The 17,860-nt window shown below is 35.2% G+C and overlaps 1 protein-coding gene across 1 annotated transcript in view; it reads right to left on the bottom strand.

Annotated features, from left to right (window-relative positions):
• The window catches only part of KANSL1L (KAT8 regulatory NSL complex subunit 1 like), a 46,678-nt gene that overhangs the window by 3,658 nt on the left and 25,160 nt on the right, over positions 1-17,860 (bottom strand). The window contains exons 6-14 of the mRNA XM_087704649.1: positions 16,957-17,173; positions 14,350-14,488; positions 12,635-12,745; positions 11,340-11,477; positions 10,072-10,193; positions 8,699-8,823; positions 5,996-6,050; positions 3,886-3,995; positions 812-977 (exon numbers count right to left, since the gene is read on the bottom strand). Of these exons, the coding sequence (XP_087560775.1) occupies positions 812-977; positions 3,886-3,995; positions 5,996-6,050; positions 8,699-8,823; positions 10,072-10,193; positions 11,340-11,477; positions 12,635-12,745; positions 14,350-14,488; positions 16,957-17,173 (1,183 nt within the window). The remainder of the gene's footprint in view (positions 1-811; positions 978-3,885; positions 3,996-5,995; positions 6,051-8,698; positions 8,824-10,071; positions 10,194-11,339; positions 11,478-12,634; positions 12,746-14,349; positions 14,489-16,956; positions 17,174-17,860) is intronic.

Raw genomic sequence — 17,860 nt, 5'->3', positions numbered from 1 at the left:
GGCCATTAATTTAATTAGAAACAAATTGTGATTCTTTTATTAGTTCTAGGGGGCTGTAGCTTCAAGCCCATGTTCATATTCAAGTTTTTCATATATGCACATTATGAAGGAAGAAAGGAATCCAAAAAACGATTTCAACTGGAATTGGTTGCTTGTTGACAAGGAAGAAAGCTGGGCACTGAGGCATTGCTTTTTTAACATAGTCTTTTTAAGTGAAAGAAGTTCAAGATTATCTTTGGAGTAGATATGCTATATTTCTTGTACAAACTATTTGCAATGATTCTTAATTCTGATATTGGAAGCTCTAAATTCACATCATTTATATCAACTGTTAAAATTTACACAATGACAAAATCGGCCTGTCTTATTTAGAAGGTTTAATTAAACAGCTTGGGGAAGCCTCATACAGTATAGTCTTAACACTACCCCCAAATAAATAAATCATTGCAATGAAATAAATAGGTGTTGAATTGCACTTCTCCAATGCAATACTGTCTACTGAAAATTAATCTCACTCTTTTCACCTGGATAGTATGCGCGTGCGTGTGTTTTCCCAACTAAATCCATTGTAGCTTTAAAAAAAGTATGATAAAGGACACTTACATAAAAACTAAATAAAGTGTTCTGGTATATTAAAAATGCTTTAATGAATGACAACAAAAACACTTTAAAACACAAATGATTTAAACAGGATGTTTTTTAAAGGAAATTGTTAAGTAGCTCACTTTGGTCTGCTTAACTGCTCTTCAGTAAACTCAACAATAATTAAACACTTATATTTAAATGGCATATTCATTAATGTGTGCTGTACCATTGATAGTTTGTTTCCTGAAGACTCTGACGTTGCCAAATATTGAGAATTATAGGCTTCTGAAGTTATGCCTGCAGTGTTTCCCGAAATGTAGGTTGTTAAATTAGAATTTGCTTGTTTTTCTTTCAGTGATGCATCTTGTTCCTCAAAATTTCTGCTATATGATCTATAATGAAATAAAATAAGCTCTAATTTCTTTCAGTAACAATGACCTGATGAACAATAAGATGATGGAAGAAGGATCTCTAAAATCTCTAATAACAAATTTAATTCTAAAGGGAACTTTTAGGAAACAAAAACATACTCTTTCCACTGTATACAAAGTTTTAAATATTTTTAATCAGTCTTTTTAATGTTTTATTTGTGGAACAATCCATAATCTTCTGTGATTCTATCTGTCATACATCTTTTAAAAATAATTTCACTTTAATAATAAAGGATGAATACGAAAGGAGATTGCTGAAAATGATGAAAGAGAAGAAAGCAAAGATTGTATTCTTTTTGAATTCTTGGAATCACAATATGAGAAAGGTGCCAAATAATCAAGTATTATAGAGTTAATACCCATGCGATCAAGTCTATGGAGCATATTTTTCATAACTTTCTGATTTGATTTGGTGGTATTGACTATATTATTGCTAAAAGGAGATGGAGGAGCTTCAGTTATAACGTCAAAGACATGACTAGATATGACTGGAATACATCATGAACTGCTCCTCCGCAAGCTTCAAGTTCAGCTAAAAAAGAATGCCAGTCAGTTTCTATGATATAATCTTGAATATATATACACTATTTTAAAGAAGAACATCAGGAATAGCTTGTAAGTCCTGAACCACATTAATAGATAATTATGGAATTAAATTTTTAAAAAAAAGTTAAGAATAAATGTGAAAGGAAACTGTTGAAAATGACAAAAGAAGAGAAAGCAAACTGGATATTAGAATAAAACTGGAAATTGGCAAGAAGAGAAGAGAAGCAAAAGCCAAGAAGAGAGAAAAAAATCTCTTAAAAGAATTTAACAAAAGAGCTTTTAGAAAAGACAAAAAACAGTATTACAATATCTTTAAAGATACTGAAGATGGAAACAAATTGTGGGGGGGGGAGGAAAACTTTTGAACTAATGAATAAAATATGCAGTAAAAATGTCCGTATCTAAGATATCTTAGAATATATTCCTTACTTATAAGAACCTCTGGTACTAAAATATGAAGTCAGAACAGCACTCCAGTCATCAAGTTTAGAAACTATATGAACTGATGGAATACCCATGATGAAATATGGCAATCAAAAGAACATAAACTAGACATTTCTAATGAAGCTATGCCAGCAAATTTGGAGAATGACACGGGGGCCAAGCAAGTGGAAGAAGTCGAGCCGAGGTGGCGCAGTGGTTAGGGTGCAGTACTGCAGGCCACTTCAGCTGACTGCTATCTGCAGTTCAGTGGTTCTAATCTCACCGGCTCAAGGTTGACTCAGCCTTCCATCCTTCCGAGGTGGGTGAAATGAGGACCCAGACTGTGGGGGCAATTTGCTGACTCTGTAAACCACTTAGAGAGGGCTGAAAGCCCTATGAAGCGGTATATAAGTCTAACTGCTATTCCTAAGTCAATCTAGATTCCAATACTAAAAGAAAGACTTAACAGTGTGTGCAAATTATCATACAATATCCTTAATTTCACATGCATCACCCAACACAGATTAAAGCCCTACATGAGAAAGTAAATACCAGATGTTCAGGCTGACTTTAGAAAAGGCCAAAAAACATGAAACATTACTGCCAATGCATGCTGAATAATTGAAAAACATAATCCTAAAAGTCACTATGGTACACTCGTCTCCTCTACCACTTAAATAAGATTGCCATTCATTCATTCATTCATTCATTCATTCATTCATACATACAAGTATTACATAGAGAACTCATAGAAGGCTACAGTCATACAAGCCAGTCAATTATTTTGGAAAACCTAGGCCCTTAACCTTGCAGAGATGTCTGGTATTGCTTTCATCCCTTGATTGCTCCAAAACCGCTTTCCATTTACAAAAGGCAAGACAGGGAAATCACAGCCAAAAGCATGCATGCTGGAGGGGATGATTTTTTTAAAAAAATCCTTCATAGTTCTTAAAGATTCTGACATGGAGACCTGCCCAAGAACATCAACCTTTTGAGGAAGGACAGATGACCATTCCAGTAATGACTTGAACAAATAACCAGTCTATTATTCACATTGTTAAAGCTTTATTCACACATATTGGTGAGCTTATAATGTTCCAGAACTTACATTCAAATAGGAGACTTGCTCTTTCCCTTCAGTTCTTGCCTGGATGTCAGCATTACTGTATTGAGAACTTCTGAGTTTTTCCTACTATATTTTATTCATTGTGCTTTGTATTTATATATTAAAAATTTTAAATTATCACATCATGCTATCTCATCGTATATCTTTAGTTTCAGAAAGCAAAGAACTATTTAGTTTTATAGTAACAGGATTGCAGGATTAGTCATGTGAATATTGTACTCTTTCTTTCTGAAACAGCTCTTAGGTTATTTTCTCACCAAATGCCTTCAAACCCCAGTTCCCAATTTAAAAAAAATATTTTGCTAGACAAAATGCTGTAGAAAAAAGTCATTTGAGAATAAAAAGTAGTTTTGTGATTTTAAACACCCACTTTTTTAACTAGTTATTTTCAGATGTCACTAAAGTAATAAATTAAAGCACCCATACTTTCAATATTGAAAACATTCTTTTTTTTTTCAAAATGAAAAATTTGAATACATTTGCATAAGTGAAGGTTTTGTAACTAACTATGCAGGAAAATCAACACATGCGTTTTGGTTCACACGCAGCTACATTTAGAATACTAAATCAAGCATCTTGCCTATGTAAGAATTAGATACAAATGCTGACACAAGCATTATATTTGCAATAATAACTTTTCATTTGAATAGTAGTAAAGCAAAATCAGATAGCTCCAATAACGTAACTCATTTTTTAAGAGAAACTGACTTAAGAATTTGAGACTACTAGCAGTAAAGAAAAATGTAATTCCAATATCTTTTAATTTCAACCTGCCTATTCCTTCTAGGACATCGACACTTTTCCCACAGGGACCACCGTGCTTTTTCTTTGTCTTCGTATTTTGAATGACGTGCAGCATAGACATCATCAGACAGATCTTCTGCCTAAGCATTAGAATACTTGGATTATAAATCTTATTTAATGAATGAGAACACTCTTCTCACGAAACAGTTATGGATTCAGCATTCTAAAAATATACTGTACAAATGTACAGTGTAATTCATTTTTACTAAACATGGAAAACACAGTAGAATAATCCTAAAACCACATAAATGTAGAAATGGCTCTTAAGAATGTTATATTTAATACAGAAGAAATCCATTTTAGGATTGAACATTGGTGGGAATCTGAGCCAATACAAGAGTGAGCAATACGTATTTTGTCTTATCTTTCTCCCCATCTACCACCACAGCCTCTCTTTTCAGACACTCCATCAGTTTACATGAATGAATACATACCTAGCCTGCTCCATTCTTGTTTTTAAAGACCTACATGGACTGGAACTTTTTCTCTTACTCTGATAAGGTGGCAAAATAAAAATAACAAAATGTTGCTGTTTCTCTTCCATGGAAATGGGAAGTTTGCTCCTCTATGTCCTATTAGCTCACCTATTAATTTGATGGCAGCCAATGTGATCACCAAGATATCCTTCTATACTGTTGGCAAGAGGGGAGAGTTGGAGGTATTATGGATATTCCATGTGGTGATTGTGGAAGAGAGAAGGACTCCAATATGGTATCTCACAAGCTGAGGGATTGCCCCTATGTTATTCAATATTTACATGAAATATAATACCATTAAAATTGTCCTAAACTCAGTAAAAGAAGGGTTTTTGATTTAAGGCTATTTCTGGGGTTTAAGCTTTTGCTTATGTGATAAGCAGAAATCAAGGCTAGGGCCTCTGCCTAGCCTTGTTGTGGGGATGGAATCTCATCCTGCTCACTATGTGCTTGGACTATTTCATCACAGTACGTGGCAGCCCAGTGCATCTCACAACTGCCTTGCATAGCATGGAAATTCTGGTCCCAATTGTGGTTGTAAATCGATGATTACTTCTATGCATTTGGGCCCTTTTTGATTATGGGCAGTTATCATAGGAAATCTAGGCATGCTGGTATTTGGCCTTTTAATAGTTGATTTACATACATAATTGTTCACTGTCTGTCACAATTTGGATAGGCTATAAATATCTTTAATAAACAAACAGGGATTATTGAAAATCAAGCTACAGTTGACCCTGGTCAGTATATTTGTGGACACCTGTCCAAACCAATGCTATAGTGTTGACCCAATTTTAGTAAAAACTCAAAATATTCTCTTTCCTAACTTGTCCCTCACCCATCTCAGGATAAGAATTATACTTTTTCTTCTTGCCTTTTGTGTGTGATTGTGTGTGTGTGTGTGCATGCGTTTGTGTGCCTTCGAATCACGCTGACTCCTGCAAGTCCCTGCATTTCTCCTGGCAGTATTTTTGGAAGTGGTTTTCCATCGCCTTTTTTCCTAGAGCTGAGGAAGAGGCTCTGACCCAAAGTTACCCACTTAGCCCTGTGTTAAGGCAGGACTAGAACTTATGATCTCTCAGTTTCTAGCCTTATGCCTTAATAACTATGCCAAACTGATTCTCCTCTATAGTTTTAGATACAAAATAGTCAAAGTATTCATCATTTTATTATTTTATAACAACAATTATTTTTATTATAAAATTTATTTTATTCGTCATACACGTAATAAACGTAAGTTATACAATGGGTGGTAGCACGAGGGAACCATCATTCCTTGAAATGTGAAAGTAGTTATATCCTTTGAAATACTTGTGGTAGCTTCAAAGACTTTTCCCAGTCTCTGAATATGCAGTTGTGCATCTATAGCTGATTCATTTTATTTGTGGCTTCAGTACTGTATGTTAATAACTGAAGCAGCCATCCAAACTTCCCAAAGGATATCTCTACTTTCAGATTTCAAGAATGCTTTGCTCATACTAACGTGCTTTCATTTCAATGCTTTCACAATTCTGATGTATAATAATTTTATCTGCAAGTAGAAATATAAAATTCCTCACTGTAAAACAATAGCAAAACAACAGCTGAATATAAACAGACCTTACCTTCTCTTCATCCTCATGCAGTTTTTCTAAAGGCTTTAGGCTAACTATTCTCCAACTGTTGATAAAAAAGATTCTTCTTTGAAAATTGTTCAGATAAAACTCAAATCTAATTCATTACGAAAAATAATTTCTACTCTAAATACTGCAAATACATCTGCCGATTCAATTACATAACTGAATTCTTTCTCATAGTTAATATTTATCTGTTTCAAAGTCATTGACTTTGACATAATTTAAATTAAATTAAGGTAAGTTTCTCTTTTTATTTTATCAAATCATTTGTGCAAATGCACCAATATACTGTGTTTGTTTGAACGTAAGACTATGTGTTCCCATGTAATTTTAAAATTGGAGGGTCAACCCAGATTCAGTAAGAACATGGTTAAGGGAGGTTGATATTTTTTCCCTGGTGATCTTTTTTTTATGGAAAATCGTGACCCGTCAAAAGCGCGGACGACAAAAGCGCGATCGACAAAATCGCGCCTTTGACGTCATCACAGCGCGACGAAAAAGATCGAAAAATTCAAATAAAAATTAATAAAAATTAAATTAAAGCAAGCCGATTCACATAAAGGTAAGGGTTAGGGTTAGGGTTAGGTTAAGGGTTAGGGTTAGCTTTAGAGCGTTAGCGTTAGCGTTAGGGTTAGGTTAAGGGTTAGCGTTACGTTTTTCGTTACTTTAACGGTTAGGTTTAGGGTTAGGTTTAGGTTAAGGGTTAGGGTTAGGGTTAGGTTTAGGGTTAGGTTTGGGGAGCTTAGGGTAAGGTTTTCGCTTTATTTTTACATTTTTCGAACTTTTTCGTCGCGCTGTGATGACGTCACAGCGCGCTTTTGTCGAGCGCGATTTTGTCCTACGCGCTTTTGTGGTGGAACCATGGAAAATACTACCATAAATTAAAAGTAACTTTGCTTTTGGGCAAGATAGTATCTGCTTTTATGCGATTCTTCATAGTGCTACATAGTTACATGTTTATCAACAGCCTGGACAAATGGGCAATATATTCCCCTGTTTCTCATCTGTGTTCTCTACTTTCTTGGTATTCTTCCATCAGAAATCTTATATTAACCAAAGAATTACCTTTGTAATTGGTTCATTTTCTTTCCTTTTTCTAAGGTAGCTAAGGTAGCAATGTCCTGATAGACTAGATACAGTTTTACTGACTTGCAATGAACGTCAGTAATGACAAACAAATGTTGTGAATGTCTGAAAGCAGAGACACACTGATTGCTTCTGACAGCTGCTTAAATGTAGACATCACAATTCACTGATAAATGACTGAAAAAATGGGGAAATATCTACAGTTGCATGAAAAGGTTGAGGCATTTCTGGTCAAATCGTATGTTTTAATAAACCCCTAAATGAACAGATGTGGTTTGTTTTTTTTTACAAATCCTTCATCCTTCTCTTCCAGATATATTGTGCAGTTGTAACCAATCAGTTTAATTTTGGTTTCATTAGTCCAAAGTACCTTATTCCAAAACATCTCAAGCTTATAAATATATGAGTATTGAAACTAAGTCATAGTTTCAAAGATAAAGGTTTTCCTTCTGGTAACTGTGGACCACTGTTGGAAAAGTAATGTTATACAGTTGACCTGTAACCAAGTATTCCTGTGTCAGTTCCCCTTTTGAGAAGGATGTTTGTGATCTGTACATCAGACACTGTTTAGTTCTGAATAGACAACTTTTTCTATTTTTTTGGACCTTTCCATTTCATTTAATTTCCATTTCAAAATGTTTTTTTCAGTTGAAATAAGTAGAAGTGTTTAGATATTTTATAGCCCTCCACTGCATTTCAAAAGTAGATTATTTCCATTTTTTAAACGCTCAGAAATCTGCTTAAAAGAGCCCATGATTGTTGAAAATATTTAATTATTTCCCCTAGGCAATCATAGAACTGATTCATTCGCCATTAGTAACTTAATACTTCTAGCAACTTTACAGAAAAGGAGGGTGACAGCTGAATCAATTTGAAGGATGTTCAAACTTTTGCATTTGCTCTAATTATATAGAAGTGTATCAGCTTCTGTTCCTTTGGGGATTTGTTAAAACGGTTTCATGAGGAATGCCTAAATTTTTAAACGCAACTGAATTTTTAAACTTTTATAACATTAATGTAACACATGAATATATGTAGTATGATGGTGCCAAATTCTGAATTTATACAGTATATTGAAACACAAACATTTTACTTTAAATATGTGCACTTTAAACATTTAAATGTTTAAGACTTTTCATCTAAATTAAGCATCTTAATCCTTTGTGCCTACAGCAATATTATATACACAGAAAATACATTAATTGCACTGAAGTCTGTTCACTCATTTGAATGTTGTATGATTTGATCAACAATGAACAGAGTTTATTATTTTTAACAATACTAATCCTACAACTTTTCTGAATTAGCTTTGCTATTAATCCATGAGATAGGTATCTTTGTTTTATAGAAAAGAAATTTAGATGTATAGAAACTTGTGATCTATTAACCAACATAAGACATCTGTAGCAAGAGTCAGACTCAATAATTATTGAAAGCATTAAGAACAAATCCTAAGAGCTGTGTTATAAGCATTACATCCATTTCCCTAATAAGAAGTAGCATGACTAGACCTTTCCATAATATTGTCAATTGTCTACAACATGCTTTCTATCAGAACGAAGTTTTATATTATTTATGTATAAAATTCAATAAAATTTCAAATACCTTGGGGTAAGAATTTCTTTATACTGAAGTTTCTCCAGTTTTGATGGTGCAATTAATGACATAGGAATAACAATATTGTCTATGTCATAGGAACACTCACTTCTCAGTCTCCGCCTTGAATTGAGCTGTTTAAAAATTGTTTCATTAAATGACATTAAAAAGCTATATGAAAAACAAATTTCAGTGCACGTATTAGTAATAATATTAAACTTTCAAACTCAAATAATTGCATTAATATCTACATAATCTTTTCTTTTGAAGCTGGAAATGTTTTTTTGTTAGTTTTATAAAGTCATACTTTTTTCGAATGTATAAAATTATGGAGAATGTTGAATTGTCAAAATTGATTTACTGTATTAGGACAATAAATCTCATACTGAACTTGTATCTAAACTAGCCTAGACCATTAAAAATAAATTTATGCAAAATGATAAAAACCAAAAGCATTTTTAAAATGTGATTATGGATGTTCAGATAAGAGAAAAAAGATGAATGTTTAAATAATCACTTCTAGTCACCCACAGCCTGGCAAACTTCCCTTAAGTGACTATCACACTGAATTGCCCTAAGGAGTGCAATTCCTTCAGGAAAAAGCACAGGCTTCTAGTCGTAACATCTTTATTTTTCCCTAGAGATGATAAGAAAGGTAGCACTATAAAGGGACTAAGATTTTTTCTCTGGTAAATAGCAAGGCCCAAGCACTACAAAAAGAGAAGAATTAAAAAAGAATTTCCATTTCTTGGTCAAGATTGTTGAAAGACTTGGTGGGAGAGCTATGAAGAGACTGGATTAGGAAAACAAAGATAGTTTCAGAAGATCACACAGGGAAGACTTGGAAAGGGATACAGATATAGACAGGAAACGATAAAAAGAAAAATAAAGAAAAGCAGGCAGGCAGAGAATGTTGGGTTGATTTTTAAAAAAAGGCAGAAAGTACACTTAAGTTTTATATATTATTACAAAGACCCGTATTAAAGTTTTCAACATTTTATGACATCAGGAAGAAGCCTCAGAAAAAAAAATGATGTTCAGGACATTTTTTAAAGAATTATAGATTGCTTTTATAGTTTAAGGTCAAGATTCAGCTTCTGAATCAGATTCGGTTTCTGTATATTCTGTTAAAAGGCCTTAGGAACAAGAATAAATAGTAATTTGTCTTGCTATTAAATGATAATGTGATGTAATTTTAGCAATCCCTCGGGCAGATACATTCAGAAATCCATCCTACATTTAATGTTATGTTACTTTTAAGAAATATGCTGAAGCATGATATATGATTTAAAAATCATTTTTCAAAATAGAAAACTTCAGTTCCTAAAAACTAAAAATTGCTTTCAAGATTCATCATAGGCAATACGACAATATTATCATACCTGCGATGAGATACTGTGACTAGATCTAGACAACATGTCAACGCTGGATGCTGCTGTAAGATTACTATAAGACTCCTGTCCTTCATGCTGAAAAGACAATGTTTCACAACTATCATTTGCTCCTGCCATGAAAAAATTAAAAACATCAATTAATGAACAAAATTCTAAGTAATAAACATACAAGATAGATACTTGCAAAAGCATATCTAGAGTAGAAAGTAGGCTAGCAATGCAGTTATTATGACTTTTTCACCCCAGATAACAGAACAGAAGTTGGAAGGGACCTTGGAGATCTTCTGGTCCAACCCCCTATGCCATTCCAGACAAGTGGCTGTCCAGTCTCTTCTTAAAAGCCTCCAGTAATGTTCTCACTGTTAGGAAATTTCTCCAATCCTACGTTGCTTCTCTCTTAATTCTCTTAATTTCATTGCTTTGGAAAGTAGGTCAACTCCCTCTTCTTTGTGAAAGTACCTCAAACATTCTTCTTTTCACTAGACTAGACAAACCCAACTTCTGCAACCGTTCTTCGTAGTCCTCAACCCCCTAATAGTCTTTGTTGCTCTTTTCTACATCTTTTTTATTACATGGTGAACAAAACTGGATTATTCTAAGTATGGTTTTACTTAGGCTTTATAAAGTGGCATTTTAAGTTCTGAACATGCTGTCTCATTTCCTAAATCAGAAATAAAGAGCACAATCAACTAAAATAGCATTTAATTTTTAAAAAATCAATTGAACAATTTAGCTACACTGTCTATTGGTAGACATGATCTTGATTCTATCCCTCTGTTAAAGCAACCTAGGATTGTGTTGGTTTTTTTTTTGCCTGCTGCTGCACATTGGTGGCTCATATAAGAGCCGAGGTGGCGCAGTGGTTATGGTGTAGTACTGCAGGCCACTTCAGCTGACTGTTATCTGCAGTTCAGCGGTTCAAATCTCACCGGCTCAAGGTTGACTCAGCCTTCCATCCTTCCGAGGTGGGTGAAATGAGGACCCAGACTGTGGGGGCAATATGCTGGCTCTGTAAACCGCTTAGAGAGGGCTGAAAGCCCTATGAAGCGGTATATAAGTCTAACTGCTATTCCTAAGTCAATCTAGATTCCAATACTAAAAGAAAGACTTAACAGAGTGTGCAAATTATCATACAATATCCTTAATTCTGATAATATTAACATTTTAATGGATGCTCTTTTTTCAGCGGTGCTGGCAGGTACATTAAAAAAAAAACCCTATCCAGTAGAATTATATGATGAGTATTATATACTTACCAGACAATGTCTCACTTAAATGTCTTTTCTTCCTTCCCTCTGAAAACAGTTCTGATACTTTTGCCATACTTTGATGTTTACAACTGGATTCATATCCATGGCTCAACTGTTGAAGAGGAGGTTTAATTTGACTAAAAACTGGGATAAAAACAAACATAACTTTACTGTGTCACAGTAAATCACACAGAAAATGTTTAACTTCTGGCAGTATGCTTTTAAGACATTGAATTACCTAAAGCCCAAAATATATCAAAACTGGTCAATGATTTCAGTCACAATTTATAGATGGGCACAATGTATATATATTTTCCTTGCTGTAAAATTTATTAGATGCAGAAGGGCATGTAGAGTAGATTTATTTTAAATCAAACTGATTTAAGTAATAGATATTATCAATTTATATATTTGAAAAAATGATTTGTTCACTAATCAGGAAGATTTTTTAATAGTGTGTGTGTTTAGTGTTTATTAGGATTTGTATGCCGCCCACTCTCGAGAGACTCAGGGCGGCTTACAGATAAAGCAGGAAGGGGGAACATATAAAAATTAAAAAACAGACATTAAAATTCACAACATTCATAGCTCAGAATGGGGCTGGATAAATCAACAGCCTCAGGCCTGCCGGAACAGCCAGGTCTTAATTGCTTTGCGGAAGGCCGGAAGAGTAGTAAGGGTCCGGATCTCCACAGGGAGATCGTTCCATAGGGCCGGAGCCGCTACAGAGAAGGCCCTCCCCCAGGGAGTCGCCAGCCGACATTGACCGGCAGATGAAATCCGGAAGAGGCCTAGTCTGTGCGATCTTATAGGTCTCTGGGCGGTGAATGGCAGGAGGCGGTCTCTCAGGTAGCCAGGTCCTAAACCATGTAGGGCTTTAAAAGTAACGACTAGGCACCTTGAAACGTGTCCGGAGACCAATGGGAAACCAGTGCAGCTCACGGAGGATAGGTGTAACGTGGATGTACCTAGGTACGTCCACTATTGCTCGTGCGGCTGCATTCTGGACTAACTGGACTAATTTCTAGTTAAAAAAATATATATATTCATTAGTATAGAGTAAGTGCAAATGAGAGATAGATAAATTTCATTTTCCAAAGGTGCATACGATATAAAATATTTTGTCAGACCTTTTTCAGATGAAATTTCACTACAAAAATAGAATGATCTCAGTTCAAAGCAAGCAGATATATATATATATTGCAATTGTATTAAACACTAGTTCTTATCAATCAAAAATATAAAAACAATGGAAAATCAATGAACTATTGAATAAAAATAGTTTTTTTAATATTGCATACCATTTAATGGAGACATTTTGTATGCTAAACCGAAAGCAGCACTTTCAAAAGCATCACCTTTGACCTCATATTTCTTGAGTAGAGTTTTAAAATGAACATGTAGAGGAACATCTGCAAAAAAATATTTAAATAGATAACTTCATTTATTTATTTAAAACATTTACTTTACATAGCTCCCTATTTTATATCTAACTCTGGGTGACTCCAATTAGTAATGAAATAATGGCAACAATAAAGCAACATAATGCATAAATATATTAAAACTGTAAATATTAAAAACCTGGCATCAAATTTTCACTTACAAGCGTTATTATTAATTGTATTTCTGTTTATCTAAAACAAGTATCATATTGCTCATCTTTATTGTCATATTGTGTACATTTTAGGAGTTTTTAACATTTATAAATGTTAACATTTACATCTATAAATATATGATATGATGAAAATCTACATCATCACATAAAGACCATAACCATCGTAGCACTTCCTCAAGAGACTGTTTCTCCAAGGGCAGAATTAAGCTAGTTGTCAGATCCCTAAAAGTGATACTGCCATTCAATTGGGAGGAGGGGGGCCTTGGAGTCGATTTATTAGCAGTGCCTGTGACAACTGATATTTTACAACTGGTTTCCTGGCACCAAAGTGTCTTGAGATCCCCTCACCTTTTGGGGGAATGTTTATGATGGCCATGTGGGACGTTTCACTTTAATATCTAACAGAAGATAGCCATGGGAATGTATGTTTATTCGGCTCTCAGGGCAGTTGATAAAGGAAACATCTCCACACTTGTGTATTGGCTGAAATCTGCATTCTAACTAATGGGAGGGGTCTCTACTGCTTTAATTCTACTTGCATTGCCTAAGGGGATTCAGATGTTGCTTTGAATGCAATGGCTGCCATTCTACTTAATAAAAGGTTCCTTTTGAAATACTCTGTTTCAAGAGTCTTCACTTTTACCAATGCTTCATCTGTCTACATAGATCATCCAACAATCAACTAACTGTTGAAATTGATCACATATTGTTTAGTATGGTTTTTGATTAATACATCAGAATTACATTTCTATCTCACACAACAGAATCCATAAAGTACAATTGCTAGTCCTCACTTATTTATAAAATTATGGCCAGTTCTTATGCATTGGGTTCAGATCAACTATCAACAGGTTCAAATAATAGCAATAAGAATGACTAAAACCAATGCAAAGAAATTGTGGAAACTGTTCAGTTTTGAAATGACTGAGGAGGATATGACAGCATTTTTCTGATGTAGCATCCAGATTTTGACACATTCTCTATCATCCCTGTGACTGAGACTACAGAATAAGATATAAAAACTGAAATTTGCTTTGAACAATAGGAAAAAGAACTAATAATAAAACAATTCTACAAATGGAACCAATTAACTAAGAAAAAAATGACATGTGTCCTTTTATTGGATGTGTTCAAATATAGACATTAGAAACTATGCACACATTAAAATCATTACTTTGTATTCCTGACTGGAATAAGCAAATACTTTCCTAGTCCATGATTCTTACACACCAGATAATATTTGTTGAGTGTACCATGACTTTCCGGTACATGGGACAAAGCTAATTAGAGATGTGATTATCATAACAATCAACTTTAAGAAAATGTTCTTTTGTAATGATTTTTGTGCTATATTAAGATTTTTAGAATAACTATCCATGCAACAGCAGGCAACTAACTTACCTGAAGGAAATGATAAAACAGGATGGAATGATGTGTCTACTTCCAACATGAGTTGTTTGCCTATACTAGAATTGGTGCTAAACTCGTAAGTACTCCTTTTGCTGCCTGCAATCTCTTCTGCATTACACAAGGTTCTGCCCTATAAAATAGCAGAGAGATTTGAACAAATAGAATGATTTGATCAATCCTAAAACAAACTGACCTAAAACTGAAATCAAATCCAAACAAAATAAACCACTTCTTTTAATGACACAGTTCTACTAGATTTTGATGGGCTATATTTCTCTTAAAACAGCCAGACTTGAGCAAGATGTCCGGGCACAATCTGGGGGTGGCAGGTGGGGCACAGGATGGGGCGGTGGGCGTGCATCTTACCCGAGTCTGGCAGCTCCACCGCTTCTCTCTCTTGGCCACTCTGGGCAGGGAGAAACATCTTGCACGATAAGGAAATGTTTCTCATGAGTAAAGAAGCTTTTATTTACCACACAAGGTTTTCCCTGCTAAGACCGGCCGAGATATGCAATGGAGCTGCCAGGGTCTCCCCTCCCCTCCCTCCAGTTGGGGCGGGCTCCGGAAAGCCTCCGGGAGGGAGTATAGAGATGGCTGGCAGAGCACGAGTGGTCAGACAACAGAAAGCGGGAATGCCGGCAAGTGTGGCGGGTGGGCAGGAAGCAGAGGCAGCTCCAGAGGGTGGGCTGGGGAACAGGTGGGATCCCCTTTTCCTCGCACCCCCTCCGCCCCAATTCCTGAGATCAGCCCTGGCCAGGAGACGCATAACATTTCACTTCTCATCTAAGAAGCTTCTTTGGTTCTGAATGAATGGTGGGGAAATCCTTCTACTCCCCATCATTTAGTCAGAACTGAAGAAACTCCTTGGATGAGAAGTGAAATATTTTCAAGAAAAAAACAACGTCCAGTTGCCCTTTGAAAAGCACCTTTGGGTTTGGTTGAATCCCCTAGTATAAATGTACATGTATTTGAGGTATTGCAGAAATTGAAGATATAATATATATTGTATATTATTTGAATGTTAGTTGTCTCCATTGGATCTATATCTCAGAACGTATTTTAAAAGTTCAGACAGAATACAAATATTACAAATAAAATGGTTCCCTTTTTGAATAAAACAGTGCAATTGTTATATATTGCCACGTGTGACAATATATAAAGTGATAAGAACATATGAATCAAGTTTTTCTTTTTGTTTTGTTATCAAGTCTTATTCAATTTTTCTGTACAGGTCATTTTCAACTGATGACAGTAATGGAACCGCCCATTTTGGTTATAAGGTGGGAGAACTTTAATTGAAACTCGTTGATTGAAAGAGCCCTCATCCTGGATCATCCCAACGCTTACATTAAACGAATGTAGGGGTGAATGCAGGAGTTGTTAAATGTGCACGGGGTGCCTCAGGGATGCCTGTCTTGGGCCTCCCAGGGCCTCCCCAACCCCGAGAGAAGGGCGATGCAGAGGGAGCTGCTTTGCCTTGTTTGAAACCTGACCTGGAAGGCAGAACTGCTCTTTCCCCTCCCTCTGCATTTCCCTTTTAACACTTCCTTGTCTGTTCTCCATGTCTCTTCACCAGTTTCTTTTTCTCCCCCTTCCTTTGAAAACTTTTTTTTACCAGGAAATATAGCAACTTCAAAGCACAACCTGTGGCTCATTAATCTTGTTTTGAGTTAAAGAAGCCATACAGAAAGGCAGAAGGCTCTGGAAATGCTGCTTTGAGCAGGTCAGTTTGCAAATGGCTGCTCCACATGGCCCAGTAAGAATGGCACACAATACTGAGTTCTGCAGATCTCCAGAAGGTAAGCAAGGATTGTGAGGGGTGGAATGGGGATGGGGGGTGGAGGAGCAGGCCCAGTGCCTTTGGTGATCTGTCAGGGCAAGGATGGTGAGGGGAAGAGATAGGTGGGCGTGTTTCAGCATCTCTGCAACGTTATGAAGTTGCCCGGTCATTTGTAAGTGCGAATGACCGGATAACTTTTGTAAAATTCTTATTTTCGAATCACAGTCGTACATGGCTTTTGGGAGATCTGTTGTAAAAGTTACACATAATCTGAGAAGCGATAAAATGCTTCTAAGCTGATAAATAAGATTGCTTGAAGAACTTAAGAAGTAACTATTTTTTTTCTGATTTTTGATTTTAAAAAAAATGAAATGAAATTATTAGGAATGTTGACTGCAAAACAGCAGATGGTTTCTGAGACCACCTTTATTTATAACAATTTAAATATTCTCTGGAGAGAATTTCATGTATTCTTCTGAAATATATGCCTAATTTTAGCTTTGCATTCTTATTTTAAAGGAGTACAGAATAATATGAATAACATTTGTTCTCTCAATGAATCTAATTAAAATATGACATTTGCAAGACACATGAAAGTCTTATGTACAGCCAGCCTCACATTTATCCTACATATTCAAGGCTCTCACAAAAACAGAAATAATATGTAAAAGGGAAAGGGCGGCCTATAAATGTTAATAAACCTCAAACCTCAAAACAATGTATATATATATATATATATATACATACAAACATACTGGGATTGACATACTGATGTATATATTGGCTAGAATCTTAACACTATATTAAAGAAAATGGGAAAATATCTTCACCTGGTTATTCAAAGTGAAAGCTGTGTTCATTCTATATGACTTTCTCCTCTGGAAACGCAGAAGTGGTCTAGTGCGAGCAGATGTACTCATCAGAGCAACAGTAGGTGTTTTCAGCTTCATCTTTTCTTTCCTCCTTCTCTTCAGATGTTGTTGATCAGCCAGGCAACTACTAGAAGATGAAATTTCTTCTTTGTTCTCTGATTCTCTGAAATATACCTAACTATTATCCCGGGTTGTCACGAATATTAAAAAAAAAACCTCACACTACATAATATTAACTTACAGTTAATATTAATCTAAGTATATTAACTTAAAAGATATAGTTACATCAGAATTAAGTAACTGATTTTATGAACTACAGCAGCTGTGTTACCAGATATATTAAAGTAATATAAAGAAGGGAGTGGTCTTGTTTTCTTTTGTCCTGAAGACAGGACAAGAAAAAATGCATTGAAACAACAAGTAAGTAGATTCAGGTTGGGAATTAGAACAGAAAGTCTTCAAACTGTTGAATAACCATAGATTCAAAATATTTTAGCAGATGCATTGAGCAGTTGTTGGACTACATGAGATAAGTTCCAATTCTAAGGATCCATAACAGTTGTTCTTTGGTTCATACATTCTTTCTCTTATTTAGTTTAATTAATGTATGCATAAATAATATTTTATTCAGATATATGTGTTACATTCCAGCATAATGAGATTTTGAATCTTTAGGTGCTAAACAATTAGATTCCAGTGTCTCTAGTTTTCTTCACTCATGAACAATTCATCCATCTTCTACTCACTGTGGGTATCTCCACAATGTTCTTGCATTTGGTGCTAATTTCCCTTGCCGAGCTCAAAGTGGCTTCCCACTCCCCACAGTTCTTGGTACCAAAATGGTCCCTCT

Source organism: Thamnophis sirtalis, unplaced genomic scaffold (genome assembly GCF_051295495.1).
Source record: "Thamnophis sirtalis isolate CommonGarterSnake01/CBP01778 unplaced genomic scaffold, rThaSir2_p1.2 scaffold_1, whole genome shotgun sequence".
Classification (NCBI taxonomy): domain Eukaryota; kingdom Metazoa; phylum Chordata; class Lepidosauria; order Squamata; family Natricidae; genus Thamnophis; species Thamnophis sirtalis.
The sequence above is the reverse complement of the archived record's forward strand: the minus strand, read 5'-3'. Positions and strand labels throughout refer to the sequence as shown.